Here is a 22152-nt window from a genome sequence, read left to right on the forward strand (position 1 = left end):
GATGCTATTCCCAAACCTCACTTCTATTACCAAAACACTTGTAAGCTTTCCTGAATTACATATAATGCTTGGAAAATCCTTCGCAGTCTGTTCCCTGTGATCTCTGCATTTCTGGAGAGCGCAAACCTGAACCTCAATTGCTGTAAACTGGCGGCGGAGGTGGGGAGCTGTTGTACAAGCAATAACAGCTCTTCTGGCTTTATGGATGAGGTGAGGATACAGCCTAAACATACCTGTTTTCAGGCAAACTTTGCAGCCGCCACACAAAGCCCTACTTTCTAGCAGTCACTGCACCAATCTGGAGTTGGAGAGGTTTGGGGGAACTCCAAAAGGCAGGGCTTTCAGGACATACTGCCAATGACCTCTTAAGCATATAAAAAGAGCCATGCTGGGTCAGACCAAAGGCCTATCTAGTACAGTGTTCTCACAGTGGCCAGCTAAATGCCTACAGGAAGCCTACAAGCAGGACTGGAGAGCAACAGTACTCTCCCATATGTCATCCTGAGCAAGTGGTATTCAAAGACACACTGCCTCTTGCACTGGAGGTATAACACAGGCATCATGACTAGTAGTATCCTCCATGAATTTGCCTAACCAACTTTTAGAGCCATGCCAGTTGGTGGCCATCACTACATCTTGTCTGTGATGGACCTTGGAGTCTCATTCATTCATTCATTCATTTAGACAAAATAATAAAAATAAATAAATAAGAATAAAAATGTGCACCCCACCACCGAGATCATTCTATTACAACTATCCAACCTTCCAAAATTTCAACACCTCTTGCGATAGTTTGACCCCTTTCCATTTTAACAGTACAAATTCTACAAACACCCTCCATATTTCCTCAAAACCATTTCTCCTGCATATTCCCTGTCTTACCTGGATGGCACATTAATTTATGATTAATATCCCACACCTCTTTATACCATTCTTCCATTTTATATTCTGCTTGCCCCTTCTGCTTCCTAGCTATAATATTTCATGCAGCTGTCAATAAATTTGTGAGCAAGTCCTTCAGAGCCTGTGAACCTTCCACCCCATCGTAAATTGATAATAATGCTACCTCTGGACTTTTGTTCAGCTTTAACCCAGTGATTTCTGTTGTGTCCTTAAACACCCTTTGGAGTCTCAAATTTTAGTGGTGCCCCTCTACCTTTCGTACTCCATTCTGAATAATAGTTGCAGCCATGCATGCCAACTCTAGGGAGCCGAAGGCACCTTGGCACCTTCAATATTTGTTTTAATGGGGCTGGTCCCTCTCAATCTTCAGGCGACCCCACGCATGCCGCGTCCAGTGGCCAGTTCCTCCAGAACGCTCGGCCTCCTGCGTCATGCAACACATTCCAGCTCCCATCTTGGGGGCAACCCAGCACCTCTGGTTGCAGTGTCCCAGCAATGCCTCTGAGGCTCCGTGCCCAGTATGACTGAACCAGCCGTGCTCCCCTAAATCCACCTCTGATATTGTGGCAGCAAACAACATGGCTCAACTGTGCATTGTGCAAGTACTTCCTTTTTTTCTATCCAGAATCTCCCACAATTCAGCTACATCTGATGACTTAGGGCAGGCATGTCCAAAGTCCATTTTGGGGGCCTAATTCGGCCCCCTGACCAGTTTTATCCGGCCCCTGTGTGGCAGTTATTTATTGGGGTCAAATCCTTAAAAAAGCTCAACAACTTCAATCCTAAAAAATGATCAACATGTTTGAGCACCCCTGACTTAGGGCTTTAGTGTTATGAAAGAGGAGGGGGGACGTCTCTCTAGCCACATCCTACATACCTGCATACATCTCTCCTGTGCCTCCCCTTACTCACATTCTCCTCTCCCCCCCCCGCACAATGACCCTGCCTCCCATATATTGCATCCTTTGCTGGTAGGTTTGTTGCACGAGCCCCTTGACCGCTTTGGTTGCCCTTTCCTGAATCTTTTCTAGCTCTACAACATCTTTTTTGAGGGATGGTAACTGGAACTGTACATAGTACTCCCAGGGTGGATGCACCATAGATTTGTATAACAGCGTCATGATAATGGCAGTCTTATTTAGCAAACATAACAATGGAGACAGGAGCAGAGCTGTACTGAATTGGAGGCTGAATCTCCTTCCCATCCCAGACCTCTCCTGAGGATCTCACAGTACTGAGAGAATCTGGACTAGGGGCGGGTGAATTTGCCAATTTCACTTCCTCTCAGTTTCTCATTTCCCCAAACTGAAATTCAGTTCTTCATATTTCCATGTGAGTTTGAGGTTTTGCCCTTTTTTGTTTTTTAAGATCCTCATGAAAAATTTCATTTGAATTTATCCTAATATATATGCAAACACTTTTGCAAGCTATTTCCCCATATTGTGGTACCTCAGGTTACATACACTACAGGTTATATACGCTTCAGGTTACAGACTCCGCTAACCCAGAAATAGTGCTTCAGGTTAAGAATTTTGCTTCAGGATGAGAACAGAAATCGTGCTCCGGCGGCGCGGCGGCAGCAGCAGCAGGAGGCCCCATTAGTTAAAGTGGTGCTTCAGGTTAAGAACAGTTTCAGGTTAAGTACGGACCTCTGGAATGAATTAAGTACTTAACCTGAGGTACCACTGTATATATATTAATATACTACTAGGTAGAGGAACTGAATTACAAAATTCAGAGAAGTTCAAATTTCAAATGATGGCTGAATTTTGGTCCTTCCAATGTTTTAAAAAGTGCAAATCAGGGAGGCTTGCTTTTAAATGAAAACTGAATAAAAATTCTTCCCTGTCCCTAGTATAAGCTCCAGCAGATGTTTATTTTGATTTGCCGGAAAATCCTAAAAATGCCATGCAAATAAAGAGGATTCTTGCACTGTAATGAGCACTAATAGTCTCCAGGACACATTTCGTTGTTAACAATGCTTTTTATATCATTATTAATAATCAACCTTCATATGGTATATTGAACACACTAAATTGATTCATACACATTATCATTTGAAATATGATACAAGCTCCCTTCAGGTCAAGTGAACACATTTCAAGTGCTGGCTACAATAGTTTTTCAAGATTACGAAGATTGATAGTCTGCAACAGTTCTTAATACATAGTCCAGACACTGTAAAGTGAGAACGATGTCAAGCATGCAGTGTAGTCTAAGATTAGGTTATGGAACAGCACAAAGATTAAACTCATATTAATTAACAACGGTAGAGAAATTAAACGTACGTTTCCGAGCACAATTCAAAGTGTTGGTGCTGACCTTTAAAGCCCTAAATGGCCTCGGTCCAGTATACCTGAAGGAGCGTCTCCTATCTTTCCTTCCACTCAGGGCAGTGCCCAGTCAGGATGTCCTGATCTGTTCTTCATAAAACAGTACGCCACTAGGACTACTTTTCCTCACCACATTTGCAAAACTTATGCAATAGTCAGGAATGGCCAAAATCCTGATGAAAGAGACAACTGGCCCCATCTTGGCTTTAGGCCTAATTTTGAAAGAAAGAAAAATTCTCCAGAAGCATTTTTTGCAAAGACAGGCCAGGTCATTAGAGTAACAAGAGTTTAAGCAGCTCCCACAGTGGCTGTGGATTGATCTGCCAACACTGCACAGCTCTCGGGTGACGCTCCCCAGAAATATTTCGAGCTAATATCATATTCCAGTGATGAATGCGAGCATCTGAACAATGCTTTCTCGGGACAGAAGGCTCTGCTTCTGCACAGTGTAAATTTTCTTTGGCACCAGCCCAGGCTTATAAGCAAACAAACGTTACTATAACTTATGCACAGCAGGGCCTTATCCACCGAGCAAAATTGCAGTTATTTTTAAAAAAAATCCTTCCTATTTGGAATGTTGTCGTGGAAGGAAACGAGTGGCTTGAAATGTGGAAGTGACTCTCGTTGGTCTTTCCATTTGTTTGCACAAGACAAATTTGGGCTGAAAAACAGAGCTGGCACTTAATGTCATGAGGCTGAGCACATTCGCTTAATTAAAATGTTTAGTGCAAAAGGAACAGGATTCTACAGGGCTGCAAGTCGCAGCGCACTTGCTCCTATCTTTCTCTACTAACATATTACCATGTGTGGTGTGCTGAACTTAGCCCTTATCCCATAAGAACACCTGCCCCAGCATCCTCCTGAAGTTACACATTGCAAGAGACAATTACTAATGGCAGAGAAGCAGCACTTAGGACCAGTTTGTCCATCACCAGAAGTCTTCACATTGTGGAACTTTGCAGGCCGTAGTTTGAAAATCATTGCCTTAGAGTTGATGTCAAAGAGAGCCTTTTCTAACTTAGCATGCTCACCTTTTATTTCTAAGCCTTCTTCTGGGGTGCTTCTTCTATCCATCGACACCATCATTATCCAGTCTACTGAGCAGGTATATTATCTTAGATGCTCCTTTGCTCCCCATATTGAATGCTATCAATTTATGTAACTTCTTTCTGTATAACATTGTGAAAAACTCCTCCTGCTGCGCTCTCTCTCTCTCTCTCTCTCTCTCTCTCTCTCTCTCTCTCTCTCTCTCTCTCTCTCTCCAGTTAAAACTCTGGTTCATCTCTCTGGATGGGATGGAGATGGGCAAATTATATTCTGACCAGCTAAACCAAATGAATATATAAAACATGTTATATAACATATGACCATAAAATTTAATGAAAATTGGAATACCATTGATATAGCACCATACCCCCTCCAAGGGAGACCCAGGAGAACTGAGAGATTGGAAGTAACTTCACCACCTTGGGGACACCTCAAGGTGTAGGGGAGAGAGGGAGAGAGACATGGAGAACCTTCACAAAGCCAGTAGCTGAAGCAAAAAAGGAAATCTTAATATTGTGACCTGACCCATTGTGGTTTCATTTAATGGTCCACCACTCAAATGTAGACATTTAGATACATTAAAGGTTTGACCCTGATGAATTATTTGAGTTCTATATTTTCCTCTCCTACCCATCGCGTCTAACCTTCATCTCCAATGTTAGCGACCCAGCATGTTTCAACACAGTAGTATGTACGCTTTCAATCATCATTATAAATGAGGAGGGGTCCTCAACCCAGGCACTCAGCCAGGTTTACTAAAACTTTCCATGAGGAAAGCCTTTTGTTTTCCCCTCCAGAGCTGCTAGACTAGGCCAGGAGAGAGGAAGAGAGGGAGGGGAAGAGAGGAGCGGGAAGGCATTATGGGGAGCTTGAAATCCACTCTGGTGTGTTGACAGTATTACTGGGCTTTGCAGAGTACCTGCATGTTGTTCTAATGACATCTGGACTACTGGAAATCAGTGAGCACACTCAGAAGTTTTTAAAAGGCATAATTGTGGCAGCAGCAGACTAAACTTAATGCCTCGAGAGCCAATCACTTTAATCACAAAGCTGAGGTGCATGAAAAAGGATACATTTCAACGCAAGAATAATTCTGTCTGGTATAGTTCCTGTTCAAATAAACTATATGACCAAATCATGTGCATTTCAAATTTATATATAAATTTGAAATACATATAACACCCCCGCCCTTCCCGAACATATGGTGTAGAGGCAACAGAATTTAATATATGCTGCATAGGAGAAATATGGACACGTCAGACATCTAACAGTTCGACAGAGTAAGCAATTCATGGGAAGGACATTAGCAATAGCTCATATTACCTCCATAAGTTACAGCTTTTACTGCAAAAGTTATTTTTAAGAGACACCTTTAAAACGGCTGGTTAGGCTGCAGCTTTCAATAACACTTTGCCTGTGGTTTTACCTTTTTTAACATACTTACGCGAGAGTTTAATACTCCCAATTTATCTTTTATTTTTTTAAGAAAGCCATTGAAATGTATGCATTCATGGGCAAAGTGCTATAAAACTCACAGCTGCACAGAGACAATTACAAGGGGCAGAAGCTGAATGGCATTGGGGCAGGGAAGCGGATGAGGTGTTTTTGATGCCTGCTGTCAGCCATGTTTAAAAAATCCAGGTACCTCTTGGTTTAGCATCTCCCTCTCTCTTTCTCTAAACCCACCTACCCAGACAGATAGACATACAGACAGACAGAGAGACAGAGACAACCTAATGGGCAGGGAATCTGTGGCTCTCCATTTGATGTTGGATGACAACTCCCATTATCCCTGCCCATTGTCCTTAAAGTTGGGGCCGTTGGGAGCTGGAGTTGAACCACAAAGGAGGCCCATAGGTTCCCCATCCCTCTTACAGATAAGACCATCCAAGCAAGCCTTCAATTATAAAGAAGGGGGGGGGGATACGTAGTGCAATGAAAAAAACAGCAACAAACATTTTAGTTCCCAGATTCCATTTCCCAAATTTGTTTCAGGTAACTCTGACTTCAGAGACAAATATGACACTCAGTTTGTACTGAGGTGCTGTGGGCGGGAAAGTTAATGCCTTTTGTCCTTGATGGGAATCAGACCAATGGGCTGTTGTAACAGGGCCTTCTCAGCAGTGACCATGCAGTTATGGAATTTATTTCCTATTAACATCAGGCAGACCCTACCTCTTTGAAGCAGGCCTTGGAGACACATTTCTTCTCTATAGCTTTTAATTCAGGGTCATAAATAGTGGTTGCTTATTGGATGGTGGCCAAACTTTATTATTGTCTCTTTGCTGGTTTTCACTTTATTATTGTTGTCGGTTGCATATTTTAAATGAGCTTTATGAGTTGGATTTATATTGTAAACATGTTGTAAGCTGCTTTGTGGAGGACATCTCAGAAAGCCAATCATAAATCCCTTAGATAATTAAATTAATGTTCCTCGGGTAACAGAATATTGTGGGGAGATGATCAACAGTGCTTAAACCAATGATTTTCAGCACACATTCTCAGAAGCAACTTCCATTGGCTTCACAGATCTTACTTAAAGTATGTGCATTTTAGGTAACCTTTTTAATGGTTTTGTTTAACATTTTGGGAAATTGCTTCCCATTAAGAATATCATTCAAATGATCACACCTTGGCTTAGTTACGCCAAGATGTGTATGAACCTTTCGCATAAACATGCAACCTCTTTAGTTCTTACTCTGCTGTGTGAAATGTTTAAACCAGGAAGTCTTTGACTAAACCAGAGATGCCCATTTTGGCATGAGTTGGTTACCAGCTCCCAAACAAGCCAAGATATTACACCAACTTCAAACCATTTTTTAAAAAAATACACTGGCTTGATCTAAAGTATAACCATGATTTCTAGGAGTTGTGTCCAGTGAAGTAACTGCATGAGGAGAAAAATCCCTGCTCACATGACATAACTTCCCCTCCTTCATCTGTATGCTGAAGCAGATTCGGGGAGGTGTGCTGAAGCAGTGGGGAGGAGAAGGAGATGTTCTGTTGAGCAAGACTGTTGGATTCAACTCCTGGTTCAGACATGATGCGAATCTATGGCTTATTCAAGGTTTCCTGATTTAATTGCAGCTCACACAGAATAATCTGAGTTATTTATTTATTTTTTGAATTCATAGACTGTCTTTTGGCAAACCTATGACTTGTTCATCCAAAGTTTAGATGGAAATAAGCCAACATTAGTTAAAAGTTAATATGCTTTATTAAAAAAAAAGTTTAGAACATAAATGCCTCTGGTTTGAAAAGCTATTGTAACTTGGTTGCTGGTTTTTTCCTTCAAAACATTATTTGTTATCAGTGCATTCAGTGAAACACTGACTAATAATATCTCTTAGCATAGAAAAGTTGGACCATCGGTTACTTTCCAGGAGTTTCTTCCTGTTGGTGCTGACTGTCACTCACAAAGATAACATTTCTTGATAACCCCCGTTAATTTCTTTGATGTTTTTAATGGTAGGAAATAACTTCACAATTGAATGGCATTTGCTGTAGGAAATGACCTTCCTTTGATACTGAAAATGACCAATTTGACTTTGCACATTAGGAACAGTTAGAGAGTTTGCACATACTTTGCAAGGCACAAATTTTACTGAAAGGTGACATTCTGCTAGTGGCCAAAGAACTGCCAGCTTCAAGTGCAAGTGTGGTTGTAAGTCAACCACAGCGAATACTCTGCCTGATTGAGAAATGTCCTACAAACTTTGAGCCATTTTAGAAATATCTTACAGAAGACAGGTGGTGTGGATTCTATATGGATGTGCATAATTTTCACATATCTAAAAGTGTCTTACATTGGTGCAATTTGATAATTTGATTAGACGCCATCTAAAAACAGAGAGCCAACCTTCTGGTGGAAGATTCCAGAAAGAGTGCCATTTTCCTGCTTTTAACATCACCATTTGAAAATAAAATTACCAAAGGAGAATGTTGTTTTTGAAGGAAGGAATGCATTAAAAAGTGTAAGGTAATCCTCAGATACCTTGATATAAAAACATGCAAAACCAAGGGTTTCCTTAGGATTTTTCCTTTTGATTAAATTAATTGCATGATTAAAATTTGCATTGTCTGCATGAGTGCCATATTAATTCCAGTGGTGGAGATGTTTGGTATTAGTCATAGAACATTTTTGATTGAGTCAATTACTTTTGGATTTCCGCCCCCTCAGATCTGTAACATATCTGAACAGGTTGCTACACAACCAGATAACATAATATTGTTCAAGCTTAAAAATTCAGACTTTTAATCAGAATTCAGGAGGAAAATTAATAAAGTACTTCATTTTTTAAAAAATGTCATTGCTTTGCCCCACAAGACAATCATATTCATAGTTTAAGTGGAACAATTACCTTAAAATCGGGATCTGTTCAAAGGTCTTTCTATACCATGGTGCATTTATATCATGTTTTGTGTTACTGAAGTGGGCCTCCTCTTGCCTTGCTTACACGCTCTACGCGGCTCTTGCTTTGCTTGCTTTACAGCGAGCTGGGAGGAGCAAGGCAGGAGGAGGGACGGACAGGAGCCATGGCTCTCGTCCGCCCCTGCTCCCAGCTCGCTATAAAGCAAGCAAAACGAGAGCCGCGCAAAGCGGGACAGAAGCCATGTAAGCAGCTCTCGCTTTGCTTGTTTTACAGCGAGCGATGGACGGAAGCCATAGCTCCAGTGGCGGAGGCATCCCTCAGCTTGGGACTGCAGCGGCAGCTGAGGGATCCTGCTGCCGTCCAGTGCATTTGCTCCATAAAATGCACAGACATTTCCCCTTACATTTTAGGAGGAAAAAAGTGTGTCTTATAGAGTGAAAAATACGGTAAATAAGGCACAAGTTCATATGAACTACCAGGGCTGTAAACACCACATCACAATTCAGTGAGTTAATAAAATTCCAGATTTTGCCCTTTATTGCTCTGAAGGAATAAATCTCTTGGAGTTTGACAAACTCATTGTAGCATTTTAACACTGCAGTGGTGCGTGCAGTGTGTGTATTAGCCAGCTACACATTTACAACAGAAAGTAAGGAAACTGGAGATGTGACTGGTGAAGCCGCCTTAACTTCAGATGTCGAAGAGTGAAAGTCACGATTTGATTTATAATTTGGACTTTTCTTAGCTGAAACAGAGCAGTTTTATCACTTAATTCCAGATAGCAGGCTTGCGCATTTCAACCTGCAGGATATGACAGGCAGTGGATCAATTCCAAATCAGCTCTCAGTGCCATTCTGCAAGCCACTGGCATCGATATAAGCCAAGACCATATGGTTAAGATTATTGCAATGTAGCTGTTGGACATGTGGATACTTCGGCAATGACTAACAGCATTTAAACGTTTAGATTATGCACTTTCATTATTGCTGATGACATTAAAGGAATCTTTCCCATCCAGTTGTCACTCGAGCAAAATTAGGCAACACTCCGCAAAGCTGTTAACGGGCAGCTTCCCCCATCAGAACGTTTCAGGAGGTTAAAAGAACTCAATGGCACATCAAAATGGCTGAACATAAACCTCTACATCTGCAGGAGACTTACCATCGTCCAGGTATAACTGGTCCAATTCCTCGCGTTCTCGCTTGATCGTTACAGGAATAGGGGCCAAATTATGATTACTGTCCTCATGCAACTCGGGCAACGGCAGTGGCTGATTTGCTGGAGATTCATTTCTTTGAACATTCGGCAGTTGCTGCTGACCCATTACGGATGAGCGAGTTGGACTGCAGGACTGCAAATAGGTTGGCTCTTGGGTTACAGATGGAACTGGAGAGGAGGGACTGTTGGGATAGAGTGTTTGTTGGTAACCAAGGGAACAGCTACTGCTCAGATGTTGACTCACCTGCGGCTGCAGCATGATGTGAGATGACTGATCTGGAGAGCTTGGATGCACAACTATAGACCTTGGCACTTCCTGTATGGCGGGGACACCTCCAACCGTCTGCTGAAGTCCTAGGTGGCTGTGGCCTGGGTTGGTGATGCACTTGTAAGCAGGAGAGGAAAGATCATGCAGCTTAGGACTTGAGCTGGGAGACGATGACATCACAGCATTTCTCTGCTGACAGGAAGTGAAGCCAGTCACAAGGCACGAGCCAGGATCAGGAGGCATCATGATCTGCTGGCTGTAGTATGGCTTGGAGAGAGGGCTTAATCCTTGGTTCCTTGGTCCACAGGTTTGAGCAGGCTCATAGTCGTCAGTGGGTTCTGTTTTTATAACTGGAACTGTTGAAAGAAAAAGAAAGTGCTTTAAATAAACACGGAGTTGCACATTGGTATGATCAAGTTGGCTTGTGGCTAGGATACCCTTTGCAAAAACAAACAACGTCTTGAATAAGACTCTGTGTGTCCTTTGCCTGGTTCTCCCACCCCATAAAAAATATGAATGAGTCATCCGCACAAGAAAGTCACAGCTGGTTCTAATATTGAAAAAGACTATTTTCTTTGGACTCTCCTCCAGCTCTAATGTGCTATAAAAATCTATTTGCAAATAGCTGCGCTGCAGTAGAAGCTCTGGACCCAAGGGCTCTATGGATTTGTAGTAATCAAAGGAAATTTTTTAACTTGGATGTACTACCACATGTCTACTGCTACTGATGGCCCATTTGATAGATGTCTGCACAATGGGTAAATTCAAGCATGGGGATTCAGAAAAGGGGCTTCCAGAGTTCACCAAAACAAAACTTCAGGAAGAACGGCATGCTTATGAAAAATGATGCATTTAATCATACAGCTTTTTTCTTGAACAAGCTAGAATCTGACTTTTCTTTTTTAAAGCAAATACAGTGGAACAGGGTCTACATATCATTTTTATAGCCCACAGAAGAGCACACCAATATATATATGGTATGCAAGGAGCATCCAGATCACGGCTTACTTGATTCAGAAAGATAGAAACAATCCTTTAAAGCCCTTGTCTACATTCTACTATGCAAAAACGGGCTACCTTCTACTTGCTCAGTGAGGCAACAGCTCCTCCCACCACCACACCTTGTGGCTGTACTTGCTAATCAAGCACAAGTCACAGTTTCTAAAAATGCTGGGGAGAGAAGGCTGAAGGGCTTATTAAAATGATGCATACAAAAATGTTCATTTTAGGAAAACTTTGCACCAAAATGCAGATAATTTTGTGGTGACTTTTTTTTTTTAAAAAAGAAGCAAACAGATGCAGAAATGTGGTGATCAGGAAATTATCAGATTCATCCACCTTTAGACATAGCATCAGCCAAAATTACATTAGAACCTAATTTCTGCAGCAATGCTAGCTATAAATCAGTGACGTCTCCAAATGGTGACATCACAGAAGTTGGATAAACACAATGAGCTCCTGTGTGGACACAAATGTGGTAAGGGTCATTTAAGTTTTATAAACTGAAATGAAGGCTCTGAATGAGTAAGATATTAACACATCAAACCTTCACAAAAACCTTGCTGAGGGAGGACAAGTATGGTTGGTTGTGTGTATTTTTTAAATGAATTTGCAAAGGTCCATTTGCTGTGATATTAGAATCCAGAGTTTCTAACATTTATCTATTTTGGTTTGTAGCTATTATATAATATGTAAGAAATATGGCACATACTACAAAATACAAGGCATTCAGCTGCCATTCTTCTAATTACCGTATTTTTCATTTTATAAGATGCACCCGACCATAAGATGCACCTAGTTTTTGGAGGAGGAAAACAAGAAAAAAAATATTCTGAATTCCAGAAGCCAGAACAGCAAGAGGGATTGCTGCGCAGCAATCCCTCTTGCTGTTCTGGCTTCAGCAATAGCTGTGCAGCCTGCATTCACTCCATAAGATGCACACACATTTCCCCTTACTTTTTAGGAGGGAAAAAGTGCATCTTATAGAGCAAAAAATACGGTAATTGGGTGACTGCTGTTAAACAACAACCAAAGGTTCTGTGTTGTATTAAAGCCTAGTTAGATTATTGTAATCAGAGCTGTTTTAGGCAACATAATCAGTTGTGCATGCTGCAGTAAACCAGTTAGTTGAGACGTAAGATGTCACAGCAGATTTTCTGGTCTTCCTATAAAGAGCCATGCAAATGCATAACGAGACTTTATTGGCTCTGACGTATGTACTTCTATGGCTCACATCTACACAAAGTGTTAGCCTGTTGGGTTATTCTACTAAAAACTCAACATTAAGTATAATTATATTTCCAAGTAATTCAAATTACTCAGTGATGTTACAATTCTCTTCTGTTTCCAAATAATTCAGTTATTCAGTGCTTTACAATTGCCGTTAAAATGTTTGGCTGTTCAACAAACACCAAAAGAGACAGGACACTGTCAAACCATGGGCATTCAATTCTTCGAGAGGAAAACCCTGGGGCCTCCAATTTGCTTATGTGGAACTAATGATGCTAGAACATGCATTTTCTATCGTAATACATTAAGCATGCAATTCTGAAAGAGGTAAACTGAGTCCAAATTTGTCTTTACTTCTAAAGAAGATTCTTGGACACAAGAAACACATTACAGCCCCCTCCCCCAGAGCAACAACAACAAAATGTGTTGCTTTGACCACTTCTTCATGGTTTACCAAATGCTAGTTGTATTGGTTTGAGAACACTGGGATGGGGTGGAGCCGAGAAGCAACTGCCCATTATACTTTAGGGAACCCAACATTAGTTTACATTGAGTGAGTGTTATAAAGAAAAGAGTGGAAGTGGAAGGGATGAATCTGATTAAGATCCAGAAAACAAGGATATTCCAGTTAGCAAGCTTTTTTGCTGGGAGGGGGCTCCTATGCCTTTAACAGCTGCACGATAAATTGGACTTCAGCAGGTGAAGCTATTCCCATTACTGCATCTCTATGCCAGAAAATTCTTTGTCTGCTGAATCCATGCATGCCATACAGCTGTTGAGACTAACTAGTTCTGATTATATGCTTAGGACGAACTGCATGCTGTCCTGTGATCCAGCATGCAATTTACTGCCTGATCCAAAAGAAGCAAAAGATTACCACGAATGCATGTGTGGATGTGTGCATATGCTGAAAAACAGTAAAAAATACAAAATGAATGTGAATGCCAGAAGAGGCTACAGATGCTAAACCAATAAATACTGTGATTAAAGAGGATTCCAATGCATCCACAGGGTATCTGTGAAGTGATATGATAAGTGCAATCTCTGGAATGCTGTCAAGCAAATCCCATAAATCCTCCATTGTTAGAGACAGTGGCATAAATCCATTAGGGAGATTTGGTTCATGTAGTTAAAATCTTGAGTCAAAATGAAATGTCAGACTACCCTCCAGATTCAACTATGCAGTTTTACTCATGAAGCCACACTGTGGAACATTCAGGGTTCTTCAGCAGGTTGTCAAGATCGGTGCTAAAACCACTGGATAACACATGTACTTTCCATCTGCAGCAAAATCCCAGGTACAAATGTAGGAAGGTATCCAATGAAGTTATACTTAAGAGTAGATGCACTGAAATCAATGAACTTAAATGAGTCATGACTAAAGGAAGTCCAGTTATTTCAGTGGACCTACTGTAGGATTCAGCTGGACACAACCCCAACTACTTTACTATTGTTTTTAACTCTTTAATCAGTGTTACAAGCCAATAATCCACTAACATTTTCACCACTGCGGATTAACTACATAATTGAAAATATATGATAAAACTGACAGGATTGCCAGCAATATATCCCGACTTAAGAGCTACCCTGTTCTCATCACTGCAGTTTGTAGACTAACTTGTCAACAAGCTTCTGTTGCTTTTAGAAAAAACTAATGGCATGATCTGATTTAATCAACAACAACTGTATAGTGACTAGTGCTATGTCAGAAATTTTAAATGTTTGATTCTTAATGTGAAAGTTGCAATGGAGGGCAGGGGTCAACCTTTTCATGCATTCATAGCAATTGTTTCCCAGATTTGAAAGTGTCTGATTTCAGCCTATCCGGGAATCATGGTGTGACTGTGACAACTACATGGTATCACATAACAAATAAGTTATGATTTTGTGATACTGCCAATGCAGTTGGAGTTTGATATTTTCCCCTAAGGACTGTGTTTGCTGATTTTGGCTTCCTGGTCCAGCTCTGCTCCTGGGTGTCCAGGTGGCATCTACAGCCAGGAGTGCTTTTAATCCATTTGAGCTTGTATGCCAGCTGCAAACTGGGGAAAGAAAATATTGCTGCTTATAGCTACCAAGTTATAATATGCTTTATATGGGGCTGCCTCTGAAACACTTTTGGAAGCTGTAGCTAGTCCAGAACATGTCAGACAGATTATTAACCCAGAGCTGCCTCTTTGATCATATTACATCTGCGTTCAAAGTCTCGCATGGACTTCCATCTGGTTTCTAGACACAATATGAAATGTTGGTGCCTGCATGGTTGAGGTGCAGGGTATTTGAAAGATAGCCTTCTCTCATATGAACCTGTCCACGCTGCAGTCGTCACTTGAGGTCCTGCTATGTGACCCTTGTTTTCCAGTGTAAGGTAGAAGGGGAGGGGGCTATGGATAGAGCTTTCTCAGTCATGGTTCCCAAATTCCGGAACTCTCTTCTCAGGTTGGACACTTTGTTCCACTACATAATATGCTGTGGAAATTGAAATTCTCCCCCACAGCTGAAGAGTTCTCTGAGTTCTCTCATTTTTAATATCAGATTTCTGTCCATTTATCCTTTGGCATAGAAACTGATCTGTCTCGTCTACGTAAATGGTTGGCAGATTGCATTGTTGGCAGATGATGGCATATATCATATTAGAGGCTGTGCAGGTGAAAAAGCCCATAATTGTGTGGTTCATGTTGTTTAGTCCCATGATAAGAGTGGAGAGCTAACATTGCTGTTTGTAGCAAGGGTTTGTTCTATGGCTTATATGATTCAGGATGCACATTAGGTTAAGGTTTTACATTTAAAAGGCAGAGCGATAGAAATGCTTACAAGAGGATCCATGAACAGGATCTGGAATCTCTAACAGGTTTCTGAACTTTCCAATTGCATATACATTATTATTTTCATAACATCTTTCTCCCTTTTTAAATTTATGCAACATGCATTGTTCAAACTGTGTATATGATTTCTCTACATCTCCACTTGTACAGTGGAATCTAGAATATATGCCAGGATTTGCATAGAGTTAAGTGTCTCGCTACAAAGCTAAAATATTTCTATTGTCCATTAACTGTGAATTGTTTAACTACATTCCAGAAATTGCATTTAGAAGACATCTGAAAGCAGCCCTGTATAGAGAAGCTTTTTAATGTGTAATGTTTTATTATGTTTTTGAATATGTTGGAAGCTCCCAGAGTGGCTGGAGCAACCCAGTCAGATGGGCGGGGTACAAATAATACAATTGTTGTTGTTATTGTTGTTGATATTGATGAAATAACATATGGGTATATTTTAGTCATAGGGATGCGGGTGGCACTGTGGGTTAAACCACAGAGCCTAGGACTTGCCGATCAGAAGGTCGGCGGTTCGAATCTCCGCGATGGGGTGAGCTCCTATTGCTCGGTCCCAGTTCCTGCCAACCCAGCAGTTCGAAAGCACGTCAAAGTGCAAGTAGATAAATAGGTACCACTCCGGCGGGAAGGTAAACAGCATTTCCATGCACTGCTCTGGTTCACCAGAAGGGGCTTAGTCATGCTGGCCACATGACCCAGAAGCTGTACGCCGGCTCCCTTAGCCAATAAAGCGAGATGAGCGGCGCAACCCCAGAGTCGGTCACCACTGGACCTAATGGTCAGGGGTCCCTTTACCTTTACCTATATTTTAGTCATCTTTGATATCAAGAAATATTTATGACATTTGTAAGACTCAGGCCCTTTCCCCCCTTTGCCATCCGACAGCTCTGCTAACCCAGCAAGGTTAAAGAGTTTGCTCAACTGAGCATGAAAGTTTAAAGCAGAAACATCTCAGGAGAGCAGCAATAAAAACACAGATCTGTGTCACAATAAAGGAAGCTGTAATATATTGCATCTTGGTTTTACTACTTTCACCTAGTAAAAATAGCTTAATATTTCAGTTTAGAAAGTGAGCTAACAGTGGGTGGAGGATGCAAAAAAGAAAAAAGAAAAAAGCAGCGTGGCTCTTAAATACCGCTAGAAAACTATCACTATAAATAGTCAGTGAATAATTATAGACACTGAACAGGCAACAGAGCCCAACGCTAGCAGAAGTGGTCAATAACCACTATTTGAATTGCACCCCGTAGGAATTGGGCCAGTGCAGACCCAGACCATGTCATGATATGGACAGCTGTGTGGTTGCATGCATACGTCAGCAATTCTGAATTGCATCGTGGTTAAGAGGGTGAAGGTTTCTGGCTGAAATCTCAACTCAGCCATGAACTCACATGGTTGCCTTTGACGAGTCACTATCTGCTAGTTCATCCCCGATCCCGTCCCTATAGCTAACGTATAGTGCAGCAATAGGGAGTACTGAGCCCTTAGTAAATGATACGAAACAGCTCTCTTCCATTTAAAATGGCTTTTTGCCGCCATATAAACAGAGTGGCCTGATACTTATTCTCAGCATTGTGGACAGCTGGGATCACATTTAGAAAAGTTAGGATGCCACAACCTGAGAATTGGCCCAGCCATGGCTGTTTATTTTGAATAGCATTTTATGATTCTCTTCATGAGTCTGCCATGGTTGATACTGTTTGCATATGAGGAAAAAATGGTTGCAAGATCCAACTTTAAGTAGGCCCCTCACAACTTGGCAGCTTCCTGCTCAGTTGAAAGATAGAGTTGACCACTTTGTCCAGCTCCTCAGACATTTTTGGTGATTTTTCAGGTCTAATAATGCTAACTTTATTTATTCAATAAAGTATTTTCCTAAACTTTCTGAGTTTTTAGTTCATTGTCCTTGCTTCCTGTCACAAAAGTTTTAAGCCATAAAACCACCGCTGAGAGGGCATTGATAGGAAATTAGAGAGTGCTGTGACACTGAGATTAGAATATCAAATGGATTGAGCCAGGCCCTCAGTATTTAATAAAAATGGACACTGCCAGAAGGGATTACAAGCAACTGAAAAAGAAAGAAGCATTGTTATCTGGAAAAATATATTTGGCAGTCTTTTAACTGACACTCATACCATTGGCATGGGTTTTAAAGCAGAGTGAATGGTTTCACTTGGCCTTAAATTTAAGTTTTAAAACAGATGTTGGTTACTGAAAGTACTATAAAAAATTAGGAACCAATTCAGTTTCACATTGGTGGATTTTAAGAGAGTATGATCTAAAATTACTCACTGCTATTAGTAGTAAAGCTCCTGTCAATATGATGGGTGGCAAACGCCAAGCATCATGGGGGGTAGCGTCGTTTGCTTTGCTTTTCCAGTACATGGTGCTAGGGCTCACTTGCCTTCACTCAGTTCAGCCCAGAAGGACTGGGCTCCATTGGGTCAACAGCAGAGCGTGGCGAGGTAGTAGGAATGCCCACATCTTCCCACTATACAGTCCTAATGCTTAAAGAATCATGGGAAGATACAGGCTTCTGCCATGTTTAGACCACACAGCCCTTCGTCAAAGACCCTGCTGCCATGGTGAAGCAAGCAAGAAGACTCAGAGAATGAGGCCTGTTGTACCCTTAATCTACACTCTGCTAACATCATAGATCTTTGTGCTATGGAGCACAAAGGAATGGCCTGCATGATATGGGCAGATGGTGAAGAAAAACTATCCTCCTCTCTCTCTCCTCCCCATTGTGTCAGGATCAGGCCTTGGGTACCCTTGACAAGACAGAGTTTGGGCAGGTGGGAAACAGCCCTTTGTTGTAAAATGGCTCTCACGGGCTTTGTTTATCCCACTCAGAACAATGATTGCTAGATAAGTTGCTTTTCCTATTTTGCAGTTGGAAAAACGAGGTTGAGAGATAGGAACTTGCATAAAATCATCCATGATCTGAAGGCTGAAGTGGGACATGAACTCTTATCTTGCAGATTCATGGTCCATTGTATATATTGGAAGTCACATTACCTCAGCAGGATTAAAACGGATCACTAGAAATCTGCTGCCTAAATCAACCACAGTTAATATACTTTTCATTTTCACCATAATGATCTGCAGCCTTCACAGACAAATACGTATATCAAATAATATTTGGGTCCCGTTCAACCATCACAAAGGCGCCCCACAGTTAGCAGGGCACTGCTGTATATGGTTATGGTTGCTATTTTCACATTCTCTTTTCCTTGAGTATATTTTGGCTCCAGCCCTCAAGCCACTTCCTCTGGAGCAGCCCCAATGACTTCTGTGGGAATGTCTTTCTCTCAGGAATTGTATGTGTGTGTGTCTATGTAGGTTTAAGGATTATAGCCTTTTGATTCTGAAATATGGATTACCATATTTACAATAGTATACTTCTTACACCACAGAAAGGTACAGGACGCTGTTCCTTTTGATGTGATGTTAAAAACCAGGACTCCCTTTAATGTAGAATGAAGTGAAATTAAAACAGCAGGTAAGTTTGTTTGAAGAATTTCAGGTTTTGCTACAGATGTTTCAGCACAAAATGTCTTCTCCCCTCATGAAATCCATAGTATTTGTTCAGTAAGCAAAATAATTTCTCTGCAAAAACATGATACATATGCACACACGATGGGTAGTCTGTCTCCTCTTTAAAACAGCCTGCTTTATTTTCACCAATGAAGTCTAAAAGAAAATGTTTAAAATAATGTTTTGTTTTTAAAAGGTGAGTGAATCAGTTGATGAAACAATGGCTTATAAATAAGGTCCATGAAGCTCCTCGCATAATTTTGTTACATTCAGGGGTGCAATAAAAAACATAAGTGTTTTGTTCTTTGCCAAGGCTGACCTCTCTATTTCCACTTAGGCCTGTTGAGCAGGGGAAATGACTGTGGAGGTACAATGTCAATATAATCTATTTCCTTCTTAGCTCCAGGTTCTATGAGTAGCATCTATTCCAGTGTTTCCCAAATTTGGGTCTCCAGCAGTTTTTGGACTACAATTCCCATCATCCCTGAATACGGGTCCTCCTAGCTGGGGTTAATGGAAGTTGTAGTCCAAAAACAGCTGGAGACCCAAGTTTGGGAAACACTGATCTATACTCTACATTTGATGTTACTCAAGTAGTTCACAGTGGTAGTGGATTGATCTCAATGAGCTAGAGGAACTTTTGTTGTGCTCCTGGTATTATTTTGCACCAAAATTAAGTCCTACAGAGAGGTCTACTGAAGCAACAAAATGATGATTATTTTTTTTGCACAAGACATTCCCCTGCCCACCCCAGATTATTCCACATATTGACATATCATCAGTTTGCTATTTAAAAGAGTGCTGCACAGTTATTATAATCATTTTTTAAAAATTAATACAATACTTATTCTCTGCAACTTGAAGCTAGAAATATGTTGTTACCATTAGCAGGAAGGTAGGTGAAAAGCTGGTACTGGCTTCTCTTTCTCTTTCCATTGCAGACATAGAAATTAACTTGGACGGGACTTGTAATTCTCTGATTGCGGAACGGTGGAATCTCAATCACCAATGAAGTCTAAAAGAAAATGTTTAAAATAAAAGTTTTGTTTTGAAAAGATGAAACAATGGCTTATACAGAAGGTCCACGAAGCTACTCACATTCGTGCAAAACTTTAGGGATAGGCCTCCAGAGCTTTGCAAGAGTATTTCCTACACATTTGAATTTTCTTACAGTGTCTTGTGCCATGGGTAATCTGAGCAACTCAATGAGAGGGTTTTTGGTCTGTTTTTGCAGTCATGCACTTCAGTACAAAATGCACCTGATGCAAACGTGTGTATTTATTTATTGCTGTATATACTTAAGAATATAAGAAGTGCCTGTTGGATCAGGCAGATGGCCTTTCTAGTCTAGCATCCTGTTCTCACAGTGGCCAACCTTATGCAACACCACTGTCTCCTCCTGCGGCTTCGAGCACATGGTATTCAGAAGCATACAGTCTCCAATTGTGGAAGCAGAACATATCCATCTTAGCTAGTTGCCTTTGGCAGCCTTATCCTCCATGAATTTGTCTCATTCTCCTTCAAAGCCACCCAAGTTGGTGGCTCTAACCACTTATGGTGGGAGTGAATTCCATAACTATCTGTCGTATAAGTACTATGTTTCGGCTGTCCTGAATCTTCCAACATTCTGCTTTGCTGGATTATCAGGGGGAAAAAATCTCTATCCATTTTCTCCATGCTATCCATAATTGTATACACATTGATCACGTCAACTCCCACACATCACAAAATTAAGATAACTACAGATTTCAAACGGATTGCTGCGTTCTGCTTTGCATATTGTTTCAGAAAGTGTAAATTTGTTAGATTTGGCTTTAAATGCATATTGACTCAAATTTCTCATCTATCCATAACAGTCACTCACAGTGTCTCTCCCACATCCATACACAAACATACAGTGTGTGCACACTGTACTTGATATTTTGCTAGCTGAGTGATGAACATGCATACACACACACACAGAGAGAGAGAGAGAGAGACAGACAGACAGACAGACAGACAGACAGACAGACAGACAGACATTATGATGTTTCTCAAAGGGGAGATACTTACTGGCTTACACAACTCTTTGTCAGTTTTGGCTTCCATTTCCCACACGTGATGACCATCTAAAAAACAAGAACATGAAAAGAAGTTGTCTAATTCTACACCGTTATTTCTTCACAGGTGTCAGAAATGAAAAGGGGGTCTCCCTTTTTGAGACAGCCTTCATTTAATATCACACAGAGAGGATGAAGTTGAAACAGGCACTTTGCTTCTTTTGTAGTTTTTGATTCTCCAGTGCAATCAGCCTTCCAAGGTGATCCTAGCAAACATTTCGCAGGCTGTACAGGAAAGACCAATTGCAGCAATAAAAGTGCTAGCACGTTTGCAAAGCTAAGCAGGATCTGGTATGGTTTCAAATTGAGTGGGGGACCACGTGTTGAGATTCCTGCATTGCAGGGGATGGGACTAGATGATCCTTGGGGTCTCTTCGAACTCTATGATTCTGATGGACCATGGTGGCTGGATCCAAAGGGAGTTGAAATCCACCAACATCTGGAGTGCCTTTGGTTTCCCCATCCCAAGGCTACAGTGTTGGACTTGGGAGAGTTGGCTTCAAATTCTTATCCAGCCATAAAGCTTTCTAGGTAACTTTGGACCAGTCATGATGATCCCCCCCCCTCTAGTTAACCTGTGTCCTAGAACTGTTGTGGGCATAGGAAAGAAAAGGAGAAACTGGACATGAGAAGTCTATTAAGGGCAAAGGGCACAGACTAGATCCCACTCATTGTTTTATCAGAGCTGAAAATAGGATAGAATGAAAATGCTATACCTAGAACCGTCTGAGCTGGTTAAGAGTTTGTAGTCCTTTCAGCTTTGTAAATGAATTACCAGAGCTTCAGGCTTTTTCTATATTCAATCTATTCTGAAAGATTAATTACTTGAATTGGGATTCTGTTTTACAGTTCCTGCCAACTCATCAAATCTTTCAATTATTTTTTACAGTGCCATTGCTGTATATTACTTTTTCTTTTTTTCCTTTTAGGCTGATTACAAATGTGTGTCTGTTCATGAAAGTTTTTTAGGTGTTACGTTAAAGGAAGGGGTTGTATCGAGTCCTTTGACTATCTGAGAAATAGCAAGAGTTAGTGTTGCTCCAGTACAAAATTCTCTTGAGACTGTCCAGACTTTAGCTGCTGCAGAAAAGTTGAGGGGAACAGATGACTCAATAAGAGTTAGTGACATTTCATTTAACAAAAACATAAGGAGGAGAAACTGTTATGAAGCAGAGACCAAAAAGCAAATAATTAAAAAAGCAAAGAATTAAAGAGGGGGGAAAAGCAGGCAATTCCTCATGTTACGTCTGGTGAACCAAGAGGGAAATCTCTACACCCACGGACTGGGATCAACTCCAGGAGAGAAAC

General features: G+C 41.0%; 1 protein-coding gene across 3 annotated transcripts in view; it reads right to left on the reverse strand.

Annotated features, from left to right (window-relative positions):
* Nucleotides 1-22152, reverse strand: part of NFATC1 (nuclear factor of activated T cells 1) — a 134347-nt gene that overhangs the window by 28232 nt on the left and 83963 nt on the right. For 2 of the 3 annotated variants that reach the window (XM_081205800.1, XM_081205801.1), the window contains exons 7-9: nucleotides 20798-20853; nucleotides 19628-19760; nucleotides 9818-10498 (exon numbers count right to left, since the gene is read on the reverse strand). In XM_081205800.1, coding sequence (XP_081061926.1) covers nucleotides 9818-10498; nucleotides 19628-19760; nucleotides 20798-20853 — 870 coding nt within the window. The remainder of the gene's footprint in view (nucleotides 1-9817; nucleotides 10499-19627; nucleotides 19761-20797; nucleotides 20854-22152) is intronic. The other variant, XM_081205802.1, reaches the window with a different exon arrangement.

This window comes from Podarcis bocagei (assembly GCF_964188305.1).
Source record: "Podarcis bocagei genome assembly, chromosome: 8".
Classification (NCBI taxonomy): domain Eukaryota; kingdom Metazoa; phylum Chordata; class Lepidosauria; order Squamata; family Lacertidae; genus Podarcis; species Podarcis bocagei.